Raw genomic sequence first — 21,966 nt, 5'->3', positions numbered from 1 at the left:
AGATGGCTTCACAGGCAAATTCTACCAACATACAAAGAGGAACGAACATATATCCATCCTCCTAAGCTTTTCCAAAAGGTTGAAGAAGAAGGAACACTCCCAAAGTCATTCTGTGACCCCACCATCACCCTAATACCAAAGCCAGACAATGATACTACCAAAAAAGAAAATTATAGGCCAATATCTCTGATAAATATAGATGCAAAAATTCTGAACAAAATACTAGCCAACTGTATACAACAACATATAAAAAGATCATAGACCACAGCCAAGTGGGATTCATCCAAGGTTTACAAGGATGGTTCAACATATGCAAATAAATCAACATCATATACTACATTAACAAAATAAAAGTCAAAAACCACATGATCATCTCAATAGATGCAGAAAAAGCATTTGACAAAGTCCAACATCCATTCATGATCAAAACTCTGGTTAAGTGGTATAAAGGGAACATACCTTAACATAATAGAAGCCATTTATGACAAACCCACAGCAAATACAATACTCAATGGAGAAAAGCTGAAAGCCTTCCCACTAAAATCTGGAACAAGACAAGGATGCCCACTCTGTTATTCAATATAGTATTTGAAGTCCTAACCACAGCAATCAGACAAAAGAAATAAAAGGTATCCAAATAGGAAGATAAGAGGTAAAGTTGTCACTATTAGCAGATGACATGATACTATATATAGAAAACCCTTAGGACTCAACACAAGAACTATTTAAACTGATCAACGAATTCAGCAAAGCAGCAGGATACCAGATTAACATTCAGAAATCAGCTGCATTTCTGTGTAGTAACAATGAAATATTAGAAAAGGAATGTAAAAATAGAGTACCTTTTAAAATAACACCCAAAAAAATTAAATACCTGGGAATGCATCTGACCAAGGAGGTGAAAGACTTATATGCTGAGACCTATAAAACATTAATCAAGGAAATTAAAAGGATTCAAAGAAATGGAAAGATATTCCATGCGCCTGGGCTGGAAAAATTAAAATTGTAAAAACGGCCATACTACTCAGAGCAATCTACAGATTCAGTGCAATCCCTATCAAATTACGCATGACATTTTTCACAGAGCTAGAATAAACAATCCAAAAATTTATATGGAACCTCTAAAGACCCAGAATTGCCAAAGCAATCCTGAGGAACAAAAACCAAGCAGGAGGCATAACTCTCCCAGACTTCAGGCAATATTACAAAGCCACAGTCATCAAGACAGTGTGATACTGGTACCAAAACAGACATACAGACCAATGGAACAGAATAGAGAGTCCAGAACTAAATGCAGACACCTACAGTCAATTAATCTTTGACAAAGCAAGCAAGAATATAAAATGGGAAAAAGACAATCTTTTCAGCAAGTGGTGCCAGGAAAACTGGACAGCTGCATGCAAATCAGTGAAACTGGAACACACACACACACCATGCACAAAAGTAAACCCAAAATGGCTTCAGGATTTAAACATAAGACAAGACACCATAAAACTCCTAGAAGAGAACACAAGCAAAACATTCTCTTACATCAAATGTTTTCTCAGGTCAGTCTCCCAAAGCAATAGAAATAAAAGCAAAAATAAACCAGTGGGATAAATAAAAGCAAAACTCAAACCAACAAGCTTTTGCACAGCAAAGGAAACCATAATAAAACAAAAAAACAACTTAGAGAATGGGAAAAAATAGTTTCAAGTGATGCAACTGACAAGGGCTTAATCTCTAAAATATACAACTTATACAACTTAATGACAAAAAAGCCAACAACCCAATGGAAAAATGGACAAAAGACATGAATAGACTTATCTCCAAAGAAGATATACAGACAGCCAACAAGCACATGAAAAAATGCTCAACATCACTGATTATTAGAGAAATGCAAATCAAACAAATCCACTATGAGGTACCATCTCCCACCAGTCAGAATGGCCATCATTAATAAATACACAAATAACAAATACTGGAGAGGGTGTGGAGAAAAGGGAACCTTTCTACCCTGTTGGTGGGAATGTAAATTGAAACAACCACTACGGAAAACAGTACGGAGGTACCTCAGAAAACTAAATATAGAACCACCATATGACCCAGGAATCCCAATCTTGGTCATATATATACCCGGACAAAAGTTTCCTTGAAATAGACACATGCACCTTTATGTTCACTGCAGCACTATTCACAATAGCCAAGACATGGAAACAACCTAAATGTCCATCGACAGATGAATGGATTAAGAAGATGTGGAATATATATACAATGGAATACTACTCAGCCATAAAAAAACACAAAATAATGCCATTTGCAGCAACATGGATGGAACTAGAGACCAACACACTAAATGAAATTAAGTGAGAAAAAGAAAGACACATACCATATGATATCACCTATATCTGAAATCTAATATATGGCACAATAACCTTTCCATAGAAAATAAAATCATGGACATGGAGAACAGATTTGTGGTTGCCAAGGAGTGGGGGAGGAAGTGGGATGGACTGGGAATCCGGGGTTAATAGATGCAAACTATTGCCTTTGGAATGGATAAGCAATGAGATCCTGCTATATAGCACTGGGGACTATATCTAGTCACTTATGATGGAGCACGATAATGTGAAAAAAAGAATGTATATATACGTATGTGTGACTGGGTCACTTTGCTGTACAGTAGAAAATTGACAGAACACTGTAAACCAGCTATGATGGAAAAAATAAAAATCATTTTAAAAAATAAATAAATAAATAAAATATTGTCATTAAAAAAACAAGAACAAGATATTGGCATTAAACTAAGTCATATCAATAGTTATTTTTAATGTAAATAGATTAAATAATCATTTAAAAGGTAGGCATTTTCTGACTTGATACTGAATACCCAATTTTGTGCTATCTAGAAAACATGCATTTTTAAATATGAAACAGGTTGAAAGTAAAGATGGTAGGTAAGTAATCTACCAACAGTAAATATAAGAAAGCTGACATGGGAGTTCCCATTGTGGCTTAGTGATAATGAACCCGACTGATATCCATGAAGATGTAGGTTCGATCTCTGGTCCTGCTCAGTGGCTTAATGATCTGGCATTACCCTGCACTGTGGTGTAGGTCACAGACCCGGCTCGGATCCCGTGTTACTGTGGCTGTGGTGTAGGCCAGCAGCTATAGCTCTCATTTGACCCTAGCCTGGGAACTTACATATTCCAAGAGTGCAGCCCTGAGGAGCCAAAAAAAAAAAAAAGAAAGAAAAAGAAAGAAAGCTGACATGACTGTTTTAATACAGGACGAGATGAATTTTAATACAGAGTATTACAAGAGATAAAAGAGGATATTATAAAATGATAAAAGGGTGGTTCACTAGGAAGATATAAAAATCCTAAATATTTGTGTACTTTATATTATAAATATATATTTGAGATTTATTAAAAATTAAGAAGCAAAAATTGATGGTACTCAGAAATACAAATAGAAAAATTAAGTAACATTATAGAAGAACTAAACCACGCCATCAACACACTTAACCTAGTTGACACAAAACAGGACGTCCAAAAAATTCAGATTATATGTTTGTTTAAGGTATACACATAAGGTTCACCAAGATAGAACACATGCTAGAGTATCAAACCATTTCAATAAATTTAGAAAGATTGACATTTAAAAAAAAATTGAATTTAATTAAAAAATTAGAAAACATTTCTCAAAATAGTTAAGAATTATATACATTTCAAAATGACCCATGGGTCAAATAAGAAACCACAAGAAAATACTTCAGCATGAATCATAATGAAAATAAGATTATAAACATTATAAAATTGCAGAATGCAATCAAAACAGTACTTAGAGGGGAGAATATGGCTATAAATGTGACAGTAGAAAAGATGAAAAATTTAAGATCAGTGATCTAAGTTGCCACCTTAGGAAACTATGAAATGAAAAGCAAATCTGAATCCAAAGGACTAAGAGGGAAAAACAATAAGATCAATACTCAATGAAAAATGAAAGAGATAAACAATAGATAAAACTAACAAAACCAAAAAGTTATTTAAGATAATTAATAAAATTGAGAAGCCCATGGCAAAAATGTTCATGGAAAAAGAGGAAACGAGAGTTACCTATATTAGGAGTTAAAATGAGGTTATGCTGAGTGAAAGATACAACCCAGAAGAATATCTGCTGTAAGATCCCATTTATCTGGACTTCCAGCTAAAACTAATCTATAGAGGTAGAAATCAGCTCAGGGGCCCCTAGGGGTAATGGTGGGATGAGAACTGAGTTAAGGTTCTATAAGAGGGTTTTCTGTGAAGATGAAATGTTCTCTATGCTAACGATGGTGATGTGTAAAGGTTGTATAGATTTGTCAAAAATCTTCAACCTATACACTTACAAATGTTTGAATTGCACTCATGTAATTAGTTCTGAATTAGGTTAATTTTTAAAAAATGAATAGCTCAGGCTAAAAGAATATCAAAGCAGAATGCAAAACTTTTGTTAAGTGTCAAATATATCTAAAATCATAATACCATAGGACAAGCATGGGAAGGAAAAAAAGACAAAAATAATAAAAGACATAGTTTCGCCCTTAGTGGCTGGAGATTTTAAAATCAGATTGTGAAACTCCATAGTCACCTCGAAGGCAAGAGGTAGTCAGATAAGAAACGAGCTTAAGAAAAATATTGAGAATAACTCAGTAGAATGTGCTTTTTTTGTCTTCTAGATAAACTCACCATTGTGCACCATCCAAATGGTAAGTTTGATGTTTATTGAAAGATTTAAAACTAAAACAAGTCTCAGAGTAAACCAACTTTAATGTTAACGTAAACCTAATATGATCCGGCTGGTCGGTGTAAAATCTCATAGATTTCATATTTATATGCAAAACCACTTGGCGTCCAAAGTAAATGTGAGGGATTCTAGAACAGCAATGCTGGAGGTGTTATGATACAGTAAAAGAAGAACGAGCTTTGAAATCTGACCTGGCTCTTCACAGCTTACTAGCTGTGACTTTTGGCAGTTCACTTAAATTCTTTAAGCCTCAGCTCCTTCAAGTGTAAAACGTAGATAAGAATTATGTCATGGGGGATTGCTGTAAAGACTGATGATGGTTTATGTAAATGGAGCTAATGCTTGATAAGTAGGAGATGTTGACAGAGCAAATGAAATTGGAATAACACTTACTAACTGAGAGGTTCACTTCAGTGTGGTGGGGGAGAAATGGCTATAGAAGGTTGGGAAGGTAGAGAGCAGCTGCAGGCCAGCTAGGGATAGGGGTGGGTGGCTATGCAGTAAGCTAGAAGCACTGCCTCCAGACCGAAGCACAGCACTGATCATGAGAATGGAACACTAATAGGATCAAGTTGTGTGGCTGGAATAGAAAGTGAGAGACTTGTGATAAAGGCAGAAAGTGGCATGGGCCAGGGTGGAGTAGTAGGAACAAATTTTGTAAAAAAGTGTCCTGCAATTGCCCGATCCTGGTAAGTGGGGAAGAGAAAAAGAAGAAGGCAGCGTAATCAAGTGGAGGTTGTTATTCAAAGGTGCTGGATTATTTCTGAGCTGAAGCAATGTCTCCATATCCTACTCTGGTCAGTCTGTTAGAGGTAGGAAAAATGAATACATACTCGCCAAGGGTACCTTTTCAGTATGCCCTGTTATCTCTGTAGTATGTTTTCTCTTTACCCATATCCTATTCTGTGTGTGTGTGTGTGTGTGTGTGTGTGTGTGTGTGTGTGTGTGTGTGTGTGTGTGTGTAGTGTGTATATATATGGATTAAATGGATAAATGCTAACTCTATCTTTTTTTTCCTTATATACACACTACACACACACACACACACACACATATATATAGTGAATAAAAGAATTATCAAACATGTGAATGAATGAAGAGATAATAACAATTTGTATTTCTAGGTAACGAAAGTGCCCACAATGAAAATACATTACATAACATACCCTTTGGCAATAAGGTAGGTTATATTTACCTTCATTTTTTATAAAATGCAAAAAAGAAAAAGAGCTTCTTTGTTGAGAAGGAAGATGAAAACCTTCCATCCTGACTTTGCTTTGAAACACTCCAACAAATATGAACAAAATTGGTTACATAAGCATTTGTGTGCAAAATCCGTAAGCCATAATTTAAAGAATTTAACTATTCAGAAAAAAAGCAAAGAAAGAACTCAAAGGAAAAAGGAACTAAGGCCAAAGTGTGGCCCAATTCAGCATGTACAGACTAAATAAAACTTTGAGGAGTTATAAACACATCTTTAGCACAAGGAATGTAATGAGTCTATTTGAACCACAAATTTATACAGTCCTTAAGGTCTGGTTATAGAAAAAAATATAATGCCAAAATATTTTTCATATAAATATACATTAATTCACATTGTAGCATTAACTGAAAATAAACTGCTAAAGAGAAGCTAAAAATAACACTAAAAAAAGCAGTAATGAAAAGCCAAGACCAGTTCAAGACAACAGTAATGATGTCCCAGACACAAAATTTTCTTCATAAAAATCATGTTTATTCCAACTATCTACGTACATGATGTAGGAAATTTGCACTATTATCCAGGATCATATGGTAGCTGAATTTCTTGCTAAAATCCAGAATTATGGCCTCTGGCAAGTTTTTATTGTGAACCAAACCGTTTTAGTTTATCAAATTCTAATAACCCTTAAAGCTCTCTTATGTTTTGAATAAATCATCTATAACCATAAAAGTCATTCACCCTTAAGAAATGCTTGAAATATTTGCATTTCTGGATCATTCTGTGGCCCACCAATGAGGTATAGACCTAAGGGGTCTACAGACACAGGAGGCTCATTGGCTGTAGCAGAACTGAAGTAAGATCTAGCTCAGAAGTTTATGAAAATAATTTTTGTCCAACAGAGTTCCTTTCACAAGATCTGAAAGACTACCCAACCATAGCAATTTTTTTTCAAGAGCAAGATTTTGGATAAGATGAAAAGAATACGAATTTCTGATGCTTAGGCTATTCTCTCTTAAAAAGGAAGTAAAATTTGACCTTGAGGACTCTGATGTCATCAAGCTTTATGATTATTCTTTCCTTTTAAGATGGGGGATGTCTTGCCAGTTGCCTCTACAAAGCTGTTTTTCTGACTGTGAAAGACAGCTATGACTTTATCATATTTCTTTGTTCAGCCTAAAAATGGATTAAATGGATAAATGCTAATAACTCTGTATCTCTTTTTTGTTTTTTTTTCCCCCTTAGCTTCCTGCTCGATTCCAGGCTGAAAAGGAATTTGGTTTCTGTTACAGGAAAGATCACTAAAGAGGTAAAATATCAGCTACTTAACAGCTAGATTTTTTTAGAAAACCTAAAGCAGCCTTACTAGAAACTTGGAGGAATCATTTTTCTAGCAAACAGAATACTTTAAATATTTCATCGCCTTCTTGTGAAAGGATAGTGTATTTTTCAAGCTAAAGGTGATTGTTCCTTAGAAAGGTTTATGGATGGCATGATTTTATGCTAGCTAATCAATTTCAGTTGATGATCAATTATTCAATAATACATTTCCTGTGGTCTTATTTTCAGATTATTATCCTGAAACTCAAGAATCTGCAGACACTTTTGGGTAAAACAAGCTTACATTTGGACTGCCTGCTGTCTACAAGACTAAAATCATGCTATGCAAATAGAAGCACACTTCTGGGTTTCAGACTTTGTTATTGCCACAATTTATTGCCATTATACCTGCTTCAGATGAGTATATAAGATTAAAATTGAATGCTGTAGAGCAATTGCATTATTTGAAAATTCTAATATTTTACAATACACTTTGCCACTGAAGCAGCTATTTCTCATTTTTAAAATTAAAGGAAACAAGAGCAGAGGATTTAAATGCTCTGAAGCAAAGTTATTGGGCTTGTTTAAGGGGCTAACCTTAATAGTTCACTCCTCCTCCATTTGAGAATATCCATAAAGATACAATTTGTTTCATTTATATTGAGTTTTCAGGTGGATGGTCTGTTTTCTAAACTTCTCCCATTCAAAGCTCTAATTATTATTGTCACATTATGCTTGCAGCAACCTTCCCTTTTTAAGAGCCTGTTTGCTTATAACCTTGAGAACATTATTTTTAAATTTTTCTGTGTCTCAAATTAATATACATTTCTGGGAGTTCTCATTGTGGTTCAGCGGAAACAAATCCAACTAGGATCCATGAGGATGCGGGTTTGATCCCTGGCTTCTCTCAGTGGGTTAAGGATCCGGCGTTGCTGTGAGCTGTGGTGTAGTTCACAGACATGACTCAGATCTGGTGTTGCTGTGGCTGTGTTGTAGGCTCGCAGCTACAGCTCTGAATCAACCCCTAGCCTGGGAACTTCCATATGCCGCAGGTGTGGCCCTAAAAAGCCAAAAAAAAAAATAATAATATACATTTCCAACCTATTTTCTCTATTAAAAAGTTTACAATTTCACCCACCTATTTCTCAGAAACAATTTACTAGCTTAGAAGAAAATGTGGTTTTAAGATTCTGATTTCTACCCATAGTTGCTACAAATAAAATGAATTTTTAAAGCTATGTCTGACTTTTAAAAATAAATGAATGAGAATTAACCGTTAAATTCCTCTGCTTACTAGTTTATAGAGAAAATTCGACCAATTTTTTAAAAGTTAAACTTGATTAATTTCACTGTATAGGGCCCATAAACATACAAATGATTTTTTTCTAGCCTCTAAACAGTGATTGGTAGAGATATATATTTAAAGTGATTCTGAAAAACATTGCCCATAGTTTCTCATTACTATTTACACTCCCAAGCTTAAGTTTTAAAAATAATATTTTTTAAATATCAGTAGTCTGATCAATCCCTACTAGAAGGTGCTTTTTGATTATGAAATTTAGAAATTCAGTCCATAGCTTCACATCTAAGCTTTCAAGAAATGGAATGCCTTTCCATACTGAGCCCCCATCTCTGTGGATCATCTCACCCCAAGAGTCAAGAAAAAACAATAGAAAATTGACTGCTTTTCTATAATTTTCTAGTATAAAATGCAAATGTGTCTATTATCTCTAAAGTAAGAATTTCTATACTGGCCTGAGGCTGGTGCCTACAATTCTGCTGTTGACTTTATTCGTATTAAAATGTGAAATCCAATAAAAGGTAAAATGTCAACATTTCTAATTGCAAAGCAGTTAGATCACTTCTTACCTGAGCCTCAATTCAGGGTTGAAGTGGGAGATAAAGCATTCATGTTATTCAGTTCTTTAATATAGAAAGAGATCTAAAGTCAGGACCTTTAAACACTGTCCTTGTGAATTGGGCTATTTCAATAGATGCAGAGAAAGCATTTGACAAAGTCCAACATCCATTCATGATCAAAACTCCTACCAAAGTGGGTACAGAGGGAACATACCTTAATATAATCAAAGCCATTTATGACAAACCCACAACAAATGTAACACTCAATGGAAAAAAGCTGAAAGCCTTCCCACTAAAATCTGGAACAAGACAAGGATGCCCACTCTCACCACTGTTATTCAACATAGTACTGGAAGTCCTAGCCACAGCAATCAGACAAAGAAAAGAAATAAAAAGCATCCAAATATGAAGAGAAGAGGTAAAACTGTCACTGTATGCAGATGACATGATACTATATATAGAAAACTCTAAGGACTCAACCCCAAAACTACTCGAACTGATCAACAAATTCAACAAAGTAGCAGGATACCAGATTAACATTCAGAAATCAGTTGTATTTCTGTATGCTAACAATGAAACATTCAAAAAGTAATACAAAATACAATACCTTTTAAAAGTGCACCCCAAAAAATCAAATACCTGAGAATACACCTGACCAAGGAGGTAAAGGACTTATACACTGAGAACTATAAAACATTAATCAAGGAAATTAAAGAAGATGTAAAGAAATGGAAAGGTATTCCATGCTCCTGGGCTGGAAAAATTAGTATTGTAACAATGGCTATACTACCCAAAGCAATCTACAGATTCAATGCAATCCTTATCAAATTTCCCATGACATTTTTTCACAGAACTAGAATAAACAATCCAAAAATTTATATGGAACCTCTAAAGACCCAGAATTGCCAAAGCAATCCTGAGGAACAAAAACCAAGCAGGAGGCATAACTCTCCCAGACTTCAGGCAATATTACAAAGCCACAGTCATCAAGACAGTGTGGTACTGATACCAAAACAGACATACAGACCAATGGAACAGAATAGAGAGTCCAGAACTAAATGCAGACACCTACAGTCAATTAATCTTTGACAAAGGAGGCAAGAATATAAAATGGGAAAAAGACAGTCTTTTCAGCAAGCATTGCTGGGAAACCTGGACAGCTGCATGTAAATCAATGAAACTGGAACACACCCTCACACCACACACCAAAAAAAGTAAACCCAAAATGGCTTCAGGATTTAAACATAAGACGAGACACCATCAAGCTCCTGGAAGAGAACATAGGCAGAACATTCTCTGATATCAACCTCATGAATATTTTCTCAGGTCAGTCTCCCAAAGCAACAGAAATAAGAGCGAAAATAAACCAATGGGACCTAATCAAACTGATAAGCTTTTGCACAGCAAAGGAAACCATAATAAAACAAAAAGACAACTTAATAGAGAATGAGAGAAAATAGTTTCAAATGATGTAACTGACAAGGGCTTAATCTCTAGAATATACAAGCAACTTATAAACTCAACAGCAAAAAAGCCAGCAACCCAATGGAAAAATGGGCAAAAGGCCTGAATAGACATTTCTCCAAAGAGGATACACAGATGGCCAACAAGCACATGAAAAAATGCTCAACATCACTGGTTGTCAGAGAAATGCAAATCAAAACTACCACGAGGTACCACCTCACACCAGTGAGAATGGCCATCATTAATAAGTCCACAAATAACAAATGCCAGAGGGGGTGTGGAGAAAAGGGAACCCTCCTGCACTGTTGGTGGGAATGTAAATTGGAACAACCACTGTGGAAAACAGTATGGAGGTACCACAGAAAACTAAATATATAACCACCATATGATCCAACAATCCCATTCTTGGGCATATATCCAGACAAAATTTTCCTTAAAAAAGACCCATGCACCCTCATGTTCATTGCAGCTCTATTCACAATAGCCATGACACGGAAACAACCCGAATGTCCACTGACAGATGATTGGATTAGGAAGATGTGGTATATATACACAATGGAATACTACTCAGGCATAAAAAAGCACAAAATAATGCCATGTGCAGCAACATGGACGGAACTAGAAACTCTCATCCTGAGTAAAGTAAATCAGAAAGAGAAAGACAAATACCATATGATATCACTTATATCTGGAGTCTAATTTATGGTACAAATGAATCTTTCCACAGAAAAGAAAATCATGGACTTGGAGAATAGACCTGTGGTTGCCAAGGGGGAGGGGGAGGGAGTGGAGTATTTGGGGAACTTGGGGTTAACAGATACAAACTATTGCCTTGGGAATGGATTAGTTATGAGATTCTGCTGTGTAGCAGTTAGAACTATGTCTAGTCACTTATGATGGAGCATGATAATGTGCGAAAATAGAATGTGTACAGGTATGTGTAACTGGGTCACCATGCTGTACAGTAGAAAGAAAAAATTGTATTGGGGAAATAACTATTAAAAATAATAATAAAATAAATAGAGTAAAACCATGGCAGAAAGCTCTTTAATAGTCTCTTTCCCTAGATTCTCTGGCCCTTGAAATCTTAATTACTTTGCCATCGCAAAGAAAGAGAAAAAAATAACTGAGGTCCTCCCATGCCTTCTGAACCCTGGCACCTCCTCTCCTTGACTGATGAGGCTTTGATGGTGCTTGGAAAACAGAGAATTTTGGAGTTAGGAAATCTGAAGGAGTTACCATGCCTGTTTCATAGAAGGAACAGATGAAAAGCGGAGAAATGCAAAGGGTAATCCAAATTTAGGAATGATTCCCAACTGAAAATGTCTGGAAGGAAGCAATTTTTTCAACCTCTGGGCCTCATCCCTAACATACAGAATATACTGTTCATCAAATTTGAGTCAACCAACAAAAGTTTTTGTTTCATGGCAGAAGAGTTAAGATGTCAGGATCTAGACTAGTGGACTAGAAAGATAAGAACTTTCTTTGGAAGTTTGGGGCATTTCTCTGAGATCCCTAGTCACTGCCAGGATGACCAACATGGGAAATCTTCTGAAGATTTGGCGCTGACTCTGGAAGCCTAACCAGCCAGTAGGTAATATACCTTATCTTGCCCATCATCCCTTCCTCAGTTTTGGATTTGTTCTCAAGCCATTAATCTTAACATGCCTAAGAACCAGCTCCTTCCTTAGATTCTTAAATTTACCCAACTCTGACTTCTAGAGAAATTTGGGCTGGTATTAAATACTATCAAAAGAATTTTTGCTTAATATGAATTCCCTTCTTTTCTACTTAGTCAATTTTCGAGGATAAAGAAAAAGAAGCATCTAGACCAGTAGTTCTTAGCTGGGGCAATTGACAATATCTGGAGACATGTTTTACTGCCCTCACTGCAGAGAAGGTGCTCTTGGCATCTAGTGTGTAGAGACAGGGATGCTAAGAAACATCCTCTGATACACAAGACAAAGAGTTATCCTATCCAAAATGTCAACAGTGCGAGGTTGGGAAACTCTGATCTACACTATAAGGTAAAACTGAGATTAACACTTATAAGAATGTTAACCTTATATGGAATTAAATTTATATGGAATTTTCTGGAAGTGGAAACCTCTCTGATACCAGAAATCAATACTTTTATTTTGAAGTGCATATAGTGTAACTTAAATGGAGCATTAAATACTCAAAGGAATGCATGACTCTTAATACATTTTCATAAATCAAACATTGGATTATTCTACCAGTGGAGGCTTGACATGTTAAAAAATGAAGATTGTTTTCAGTATCGTTCTAATGAAAATGACTTTGTAACTTCAGTCATTATTATATCCTATTCATGCACTAAGTATTTGCTCATCTGAGTTCCTTTTTGTTCCCTGTAATGCTCAGGGGGTCTGATTTAATAACTTGGTCTTACCTGAATTTTATTGCATATTGCTTTTCTAAAGGGGTAAATATTTAGAAATGAGGTCTGCTCATGAGCCTGATCTAGTTGCTCCCAGATAATTAACACAGGGCTGGTACGAAGCCCCACTGGCAACGCTTTCTCTAACTGCACCTGCCAATCATACTTATTGCCCTGCCTTATTTTGTGGTGCTGACCTTTAAAGGCCAGGACTACCACATAAAAGACAGCAAAAGCCAGATTCTAAATACAATAGACCTAGAGTTATAAATTATAGCATATGATTTCCTTAATATTCTCATCTTCAAAATGCAGATTCTTCCATAATTTTATAGGTATTAAATGACATCGTGTAACTGAGGAATGCAGTGCTTCATTCAAGAGCATGAGCTTTGAAGTAAGACTGACCTGGTATTTGAATATTGGCTCAGCTATATCCAAGCTATGTAAACTAAGCTAGTTTTTCAGTTTCCCTAAGCCCTTTTTAATCATAGTAAAGTGCGGTTACCTATACCAACATTAGCATAGTTTGCTTGCGAATTAAAAGTTTTAAAAAATCTAATTTATCATTCAAAGAGGACACTTTTTATGGTAAAAAGAGTTCTGTTGATAATTATGATTTAAAAAAAAGCAGGCATAAACTGGGACTACCTCCAGCATAAGCTGAGATACATGGTCAATCTACTTAAATAAGACATAGGTGTTCATTGCATTTTTGGCTCTGAGTAAATTCTCAATGAAGACAGTTGGCAAAAAATAATCCTTTTTGAAATGTGAATACAGTGTGATACACTAGGCTGGCCTGTTATCTGGCTGGCTCTTAAGCACAGCCTTAGAGTATATGATTCAAATCTATATCATTATTTAAAAGCCCAATGATTACAAAATGCTGAATGACCACCTGGATCACCCATAAACATCAGAAGCCTCAAGTAGAAAAATCTATCAGTGGTAAGGTGTAGCATTTCCCAATTTGTGTTACAAGGAACTCAGGTGTATTCAAGTAAAAATGGTTTCTGTGATCAAGTGAGGTGGAAAAGTGCTGTGTGTTTTAGTCCCTTTTAGAAAAGCTTATTAGATATCTAAGTATTGCAGATTAAGTAACCCTGCGATAAAGAAATGTATACAGTTTGAAAAACACTGGCTTGCATATTATGTATATGGAAGCTGGCCTCATTTTCCACTTAATGGGAAAAGAAAAACTGGCTGAATGCTGCCTGCCATGATATGTTTAGATAGTGTGAAACCTGGGTTCAGTGGGAAACTGTCAAAATCAGTGAGTGATTTTTGTGATGGACAACAGTGGCAGAGGGCAAGGAGTGGTGGCATGCATGGGACTTATTTGACATTCCAAATTTGCCCTTGGGGAGTTCCCGTTGTGGCTCAGCAGGTTAAGAACCAAACATAGTGTCCATGAGGATGGGGATTCTATCCCTGGCCTCACATAGTCGGTTAAGGATCTGGCATTATCACAAGCTATGCTGTAGGTCACAGATGCAGCTCGAATTCAGTGTTGCTGTGGCTGTGGTGTAGGCCTGCAGCTGTAGTTCTGATTCAACCCCTAGCCAGGAACTTCCATGTGTAGCAAGTACGGCCATGAAAAGGAAAAAAAAAAAAATTGCTCTTGGTTAGCATATAGTGAAAGGTCAAGTTCTAAATTTTTCAAATAATAAAAGTTAGTTTCAGTCAGAATAAAAATCACTTGTCTTTAAACAAATAAGTTAGTGAACACGTCTCTGAGTACACCACTGTCATTTCTGTTGTATGATTCTTAGTGTGTCTTCACATCAACATCAAATTTAGTTCCACTTAGAACTAATATCAAGACCACTCAGAGATGCTGTGCACTGAAGTGCATCAAACACTGAAGCAATTTCTGTGTTTGTGGAAATGAGTGGGACAGTTTGGTTCAAATTTCCTTCTATTACAAGAGGAGACCCTCAGAGAGAGAAATTAGCCTTCAGCAAATTAACCAACAATGCCTGATGGATTCTATATTAATTTCTCAAGGTAGGGATGGACATGTCATATCAACTATGATAAAGGTGCTATAATTTTGCCCCTAGCACTTTCTCTTTTCTTCAGTTGAGGAAAAGAAAGACAAGGGATTTGGGGAAGTGTGAGCTATTCTGGCATTCGTGCCTGGCATTCAGTGAAAGCATCTGAAGTCACTCTAAGGAGCTTTAAGCATCCTTGCAAGACACCGGCAACTATCATAATGTTGCAAAGTGAGATGTTTTGTAACTCCGATGTGGCAAGTCATGCCCCATACCTCCCAGTTCTTTTGCATCAGCAGGCTTGGGGAATCCCAACAGATGACTTGTCATTAGCCTTGACATCAGAGGGCATAAGAACCTTACTTTGATCACCATGTTTTCTTCACCCCGACTTCCATATATTATAGCACTGTGTCTGAGAGGTTTTTATTTTATTTTGTAGGAACACTTACATAAGGTCTACCCTCTTAACAAATTCTTAAGTGTATAATGCACTGTTGTTAACTGTAGGTACAATATTGTACAGTAGATCTCTAGAGCTTATTTTGAGTGAGATATTTATACACATTTGAAGTTGGATTTTGGTCTCAAGAGATTTTTCCAGGGTTTAACAAAACAACCCATCTCTAACTATAAGAACTATCTGCTTTCTTATCTTCTTCAAAAAGATAATAGAGAAGCAAGCATTATGCTTTTCTGAAGAAGTTAGTTCTTCAGCCTGAAAAGCAAATGTCCATGAAGGTTTTGCTCATATTTTAGCTTTGAAATGGAAATGGGAGAAATAGCAGTGTTCTTTGGAATATGGCAGAAAAATTATTTGAGAAAAAAATTATTTTAAAACCATGAAAGAATTACAATAGTTTAAGACCAGTAAGAATAGCAAATGCAAAGGCACTGTGGCAGAAGGAAACAAAGAGCATCTGAGAATCTAAATACATCCAGTATTATCAGCACATAGAGAGCAAAAGGAAACACAGAATATAAGAATAGATGATATAGGGCAATATAAAGGATTCTGGGTTTTTTTCCAGAAAACAAGGGAAATGATAAAGCTTTCAGGAAAAAAAAGATGTAATATTTGCATTTTGAAATGAACACGTCACTGTACTAGGGACAACAAGCTGGAGAGAACATAACCAGATAGCAATCAATTGTCCAAGTATAAAGCCTCATATTTGTTCTTAACTTTGAAGCCACATGTACTCTATGCTATATAACAAATGGCCACCAACTTAGCAGCTTGAAATAACACATTTATGACCTCAAAGTTTTGATGAGTTATGAATCTGGGCATGGCTTTGCAGGGTCCTCTGTTTAGAGTCTCACAAGGCTACAAGTGAGGTGTCAGTCAGGCTGAATTTTCATTTGGAGGCTCCAGTAGGGGATAATCTGCTTTCTGGTTGTTGACGGAATGCATTTCCTTGTTCTGTATGACTGGGGGCACCTTATTTTTCTGGTTGGAGACCACCCTCACATATTAGAAGCCCTAGGTGATTACTTGCTACCTGGGTGTCATCCACAGGACTAGTCACTCCATCAAGCCCACGAGAGAATCTCATCTCAAGGGAACCAGTCCCTCAGGTAGAGCTTTTACCTGATAAAGACAGGCTCACTCAAGATATATCTTACTATTATCTTATACTCAACTGATTGGGGACCTTCATTACATCTGAAAAACCTTCACTTGGCCATGTTCTGTCATCTAGAAGCAATTCTTAGCTACACTTAATGGGGGAAGGGGTTAACATCAAGTGTGGACACCAGGGGACAGGAGTCATGCTGCCGCCTTAGAATTATGGCCACCACAGCATCAAACACTTAAATTTTAGTATTATAAACTGTTGAAAACTAGTTCCAGGTACCAATGGGACTTTCCCACACAGATCTTATCTTTATATATTGATAAGAACGTTGCTGAGACAAGATTGTTTTCCTTGAGATATCCATAGCGCTTCTCCATACTACGTACTTATTCCATTTCTTATAGCAACTTACTGAGAAACGTGAATACCCTGCATTCCTTTGCTCTGTTTCAGTAAACTGTAATGTCTCCTTTAGTATTTTCTGCTTCTACTGCTACCTGCATCTACTTTCACATTTTTATTTAGCTAATAAGTGTTTTTCTCTGACATCATAATCCCTCAGTACACATACACATTTGGCACTGAAAACAAAGAAATAAGAGCCAAAAGAGTGGCATTAATTTAGTAAGTTTTCAATACACTTGCCTAATGTGGGATTCCTCTCAGAATTATGCGCACTCATCATGAGTGTTAACACTGCTAACAATGATATCCAGAAAATAACCAAAAATTTAAGAAAATTAAAATTTCATGACATTCACCTTGGATGATAAAAACTGTAGCCCACCTAACCCTCCAGGTAGAGCCTCCTTTCCTGTCCGCTTGCATCTCTCACAAGGTCCTATCTTAATATATCCATTTCTTGCCTATCACTTTGTCTCTTGCTGAATTCCTTCTTCATGGAGGTATAAAGAACCTGAACCTCAGTAATTCCAGAAACCAGAGATTTGAGGAAGGAGAAAAGTGGGAAAAGGCTAGAAAGACACAGACTGAAAACACTGACACTCACATGGGGAAGAAGTAGATAGCCTTTCCAGTCTGTGCTGGCAGGAAAAGCTGGGGCGTAAGGCCCCACAGGAAAAGGTGCAGCTCACACCTCCACTGCTCTGAATCCAACCAACAGGTTTCCCAACGTGTGAATATACGGCCTACCTCAACCCTGAAACCACTGCCAGAAAACTTTTATGGGCTTCTTGAGGACACCAAGGAGAGAGCAAACCCCAAGTTTCTTCCCTTATGCCTGGCTGCTTCCTTCACTTCTGGGACCATGGAACAACATGGACCAGGCCATGAACAAAGACTAAAGACTATGGAGAACACTTTGAGGTTAGAATCCACATTCCTTTGATCTTTAATGGCCAGTGCTGAGCAGAGCACATTGCTTATGGTTCTGGCCAAGATCAGGAAATAGCAAAATAAGCCATCAAGCAGGCAAAGTGGATGTCCAAATCCATGTTCAGATACGGGATTAAGATGGCAGAATACAAGGACTGGAACTCACTTTCTCTCATAAAAACAACAAAATTACAACCAAATGCTGAACAACCTTCAACCAAATGGACTGAAAACTCTCAAAAAGATATCCTACTCCAGAAGAAAAAGAGGAGGCCATATCAAGATTATAGGAGGGGTGATTATGAGAAATAAGCAACCCTGTGCCTACCAGGTGGGCAGCCCACAGACTGGAAAGTAACTGTATCACAGAGACTCACCTACAGGAGTGAGAGTTCTGAGCCACATGTTAGGTCCTCACACCTGAGGATTTGGCAATGAGAGAAAGAGCCCCAGAGCACCTGGTGTTGAAGACCAGTGGTGTGGGGCTTATGTGCAGGAGCTCCATGGGACTGGGAGAAACAGAGACCCCATACTTGAAAGGTGCACACAGGCTTTCATGTGCACTGGGTCCCCAGGGAAAAGCAGAGACTCAACAGGAATCTGGGTCAGGCCTGACTGCAGTTCTTGGAAGATCTCCTGGGAAAAGAGAGGGTGACTGTGGCTCTTTGTAGGGGAAAGAAATTGGAGGCAAAGCTCTTGGGAATACTGATCAGTGTGTGTTCCTCTAGAGTTGGCCATTTTGGGAAAATGTGGCCCCACCCATCAGCACTGAGAATCTCCAGGCCAAATAATAATCCAGGTGGGATCACAGCCCCACCTATCAGTAAACAGGCTGCCTAAAGACCCCTCAGGCACACATACACCTCTAAGCTTACCCAGAGAAAAAGCCCAACCCACCAGAGGGATAATAATCAGCCCCACCTACCACTAGGCAGGCACCAGTCCCTCTCATCAAGGAAGACTACAGCAAGCCCCCATACCAAGTTCAGCCACAAGGGGGGCAGATATCAGAAGTAAGGCTACAACTCTATTGTCTGTAAAAAGGAGACCACTCCAAAAACCTATAAAAATGAAAAGGCAGAGAACTATAACTCAGATAAAAGAGCAAGAAAAAAAAAAAAAACAGAAAAACAGATAAGTGATCTGGAGATTATCAGCCTCCAGGAAAAAGATTTTAGACTGATGATGGTGAAGATGATGCAAGACATTGGAAATAAACTTGAGGCAAAGTTTGATAATTTACAGCAAACACTGAGCAAAAAAATAGAAGATTTAAAACTTAAGCAAGAAGAAATGCAAAATACAATAACTGGAGGAGTTCCCGTCATGGCGCAGTGGTTAATGAATCCAACTAGGCACCATGAGGTTGCAGGTTCGATCACTGCCCTTGCTCAGTGGGTTAACAATCCGGCGTTGCCATGAGCTGTGGTGTAGGTTGCAGATGCGGCTCAGATCCCACGTTGCTGTGGCTCTGGCATAGGCCAGTGACTACAGCTCCGATTAGACCCCTTGCCTGGGAACCTCCATATGCCGTGGGCGCAGCCTAAGAAATGGCAAAAAGACCAAAAAAATAAATACAATAACTGAAATTAAAAATTCATTAGAAGCAACCAACAGCAGAATACAGGAAGCAGAAGAACGAATAAGCAAGGTGGAGGACAGACTAGTGGAAATCACTGTTGTGGAACAGAAAAGAAAAAAAATATTGAAAAGAAATGAAGACAGTCTAAGAGAACTCTGGGACAATATTAATTGCACCAACATCCATATTATAGGGGTGCCAGAAGGAGAGAGAAAGGAACAGAAAAAATATTCGAAGAGATAATATTCCCTAACATAGGAAAGGAACCACTCACTCAAATCCAGGAAGCACGAGTACCACATAAAATAAACCCAAGGAGGAACACCCAAGATACATATTAATCAACAATCCCATATACACTCCTATATCAAAACTTCAGGGTAAATGCAAACCAAAAAATCTACAATTGATACACAAATAAGAAAAATCAACTCAAATACAACACTAAAGATAGTCATCAAACCACAAGAGGAGAGAACTAGAAGAAGGGAAGAGAGCAACAAAAACAAATCCAAAACAGTTAGTAAAATGGCAATAAGAACATACATGTCAATAATTACCTTAAATGTAAGTGGACTAAATGCCCCAATCAAAAGAAATCAACTGGCCGAATGGATACAAAAACAAAATCCATGTATATGCTGTCTTCAAGAGACCCACTTCACTTCTAGGGACACATACAAATTGAAAGTGGGAAGATGGATGAAAATATTCCATGCAAACTGGAATCAAAAGGGAGCTGGAGTAGCAATATTCATATCAGACAAAATAGACCTTAAAATAAAAAATATTATAAGAGACAAAGAAGTACATTACATAATCATCAAAGGATTGATCCAAGAAGATACAACAATTTTAAATATCTACACACCCAACATAGGATCACCTCAATATGTAAGGCAACTGCTAATAACCTTAAAAGGGCAAATTGAAAATAATACAATAATAGTGGGAGACTTTAGCACCCCATTTATAGCAATGGACAGATCATCCAGACAGAAAATCAACAAGGAAACACAGGCCCTGAATGAAGCATTAGACCAGAAAGACTTAATAGATATTTATAGGACATTCCATCCAAAAGCAACAGAATACACATTCTTCTCAAGTGCACATGGAACATTCTCTAGGGTTGATCACAATCTGGGCCACAAATCAAGCCTCGGTAACTTTAAGAAAACTGAAATTACATCAGGCATCTTTTCAGACCACAATGCCATATGACTGGAAATCAACAACAAGAAAAAACTGCAAAAAACACAAACACATTGATACTAAACAACATGCTACTAACCAACCAATGTATTACTGAAGAAATCAAAGAGGAAATTTAAAAATACCTGGAAGCAAACGACAACAAAGACACAACAATCCAAATGGGATGCAGCAAATCAGTTCTAAGAGGGAAGTTTATAGCAATACAAGCCTACCTCAGGACATAAGACAAAGCTCAAATAAACAACCTAACTTTACATGTAAAGCAACTAGAGAGAGAAGAATAGACAAGACCTAAAGTTAGCAGAAGGAAAGAAATCATAAAGATCAGAGCAGAAATCAATGAAATAGAAACGAAGTAAACCATAGAAAAGATCAATGAAACTAAAAACTAGTTATTTGAAAAGATCAATAAAATTGATAAACCTTTATCCAGACTCATCAAGGAAAAAAGAGAAAGGACTCAAATCAATAAAATTAGAAATGAAAAAGGTGAAGTTACAACAGACATCACAGAAATATAAAGGATCTTAAGAGACTACTACATGCAACTACATGCCAATAAAATGGACAACCTAGAAAAAATGGACAAATTCTTAGAAAAGCACAATCATCCAAGACTAAACCAACACAAAATAGAAAAGATGAATGGACCAATCACAAGTACTGAAATTGAAATGTGATTTAAAAACTTCCACCAAACAAAAGTCCAGGACCAGATGGCTTCACAGGCAAATTCTATCAAATACTTAGAAAAGAGCTAACACCTGCACTTCTGGAACTATTCCAAAAAATTACAGAGGAAGGAACACTCCCAAACTCATTCTATGAGGCCACCATCACCCTGATACCAAAACCAGACAAAGATTTCACAAAAAAAGAAAATTACAAGCCAATACCACTGATGAACATCGATGCAAAAATCTTCAACAAAATACTAGCAAACCAAATCCAACAATACATTAAAAGGATTGTATATCATGATCAAGTGGAATTTATCCCAGGAATGCAAGGATTCTTAAATATCCACAAATCAATCAGTGTGATACACCACATTAACAAACTGAAGAATAAAAACCATATGATCCTCTCAATAGATGCAGAAAAAGCATTTGACAAAATCCAACAGCCATTTCTGATAAAGATCCTTCAGAAAGGGGGCACAGAGGGAACCTACCTCAACAAAATAAAGGCCATATATGACAAACCCAGAGCTAACATCATTCTCAATGGTGAAA

General features: G+C 37.0%; 1 protein-coding gene across 4 annotated transcripts in view; it reads left to right on the top strand.

Moving 5' to 3' along the window:
* Nucleotides 1-9,126, top strand: part of BANK1 (B cell scaffold protein with ankyrin repeats 1) — a 546,413-nt gene extending 537,287 nt beyond the window's left edge. For all 4 annotated transcript variants that reach the window (XM_084973318.1, XM_084973315.1, XM_021101719.2 and 1 more), the window contains 4 exons: nt 4,703-4,732; nt 5,895-5,950; nt 7,217-7,280; nt 7,541-9,126. In XM_084973318.1, the coding sequence (XP_084829444.1) occupies nt 4,703-4,732; nt 5,895-5,950; nt 7,217-7,276 (146 nt within the window). In that variant the 3' untranslated portion in view covers nt 7,277-7,280; nt 7,541-9,126. The remainder of the gene's footprint in view (nt 1-4,702; nt 4,733-5,894; nt 5,951-7,216; nt 7,281-7,540) is intronic.
* Nucleotides 9,127-21,966: the final 12,840 nt, after the last annotated feature.

Source organism: Sus scrofa, chromosome 8, assembly GCF_054392235.1.
Source record: "Sus scrofa isolate SSC_HxYL_T2T_F1_AM1 chromosome 8, Sscrofa_HxYL_maternal_Yorkshire_Landrace_v2.0, whole genome shotgun sequence".
Classification (NCBI taxonomy): Eukaryota; Metazoa; Chordata; class Mammalia; order Artiodactyla; family Suidae; genus Sus; species Sus scrofa.
The sequence above is the reverse complement of the archived record's forward strand: the minus strand, read 5'-3'. Positions and strand labels throughout refer to the sequence as shown.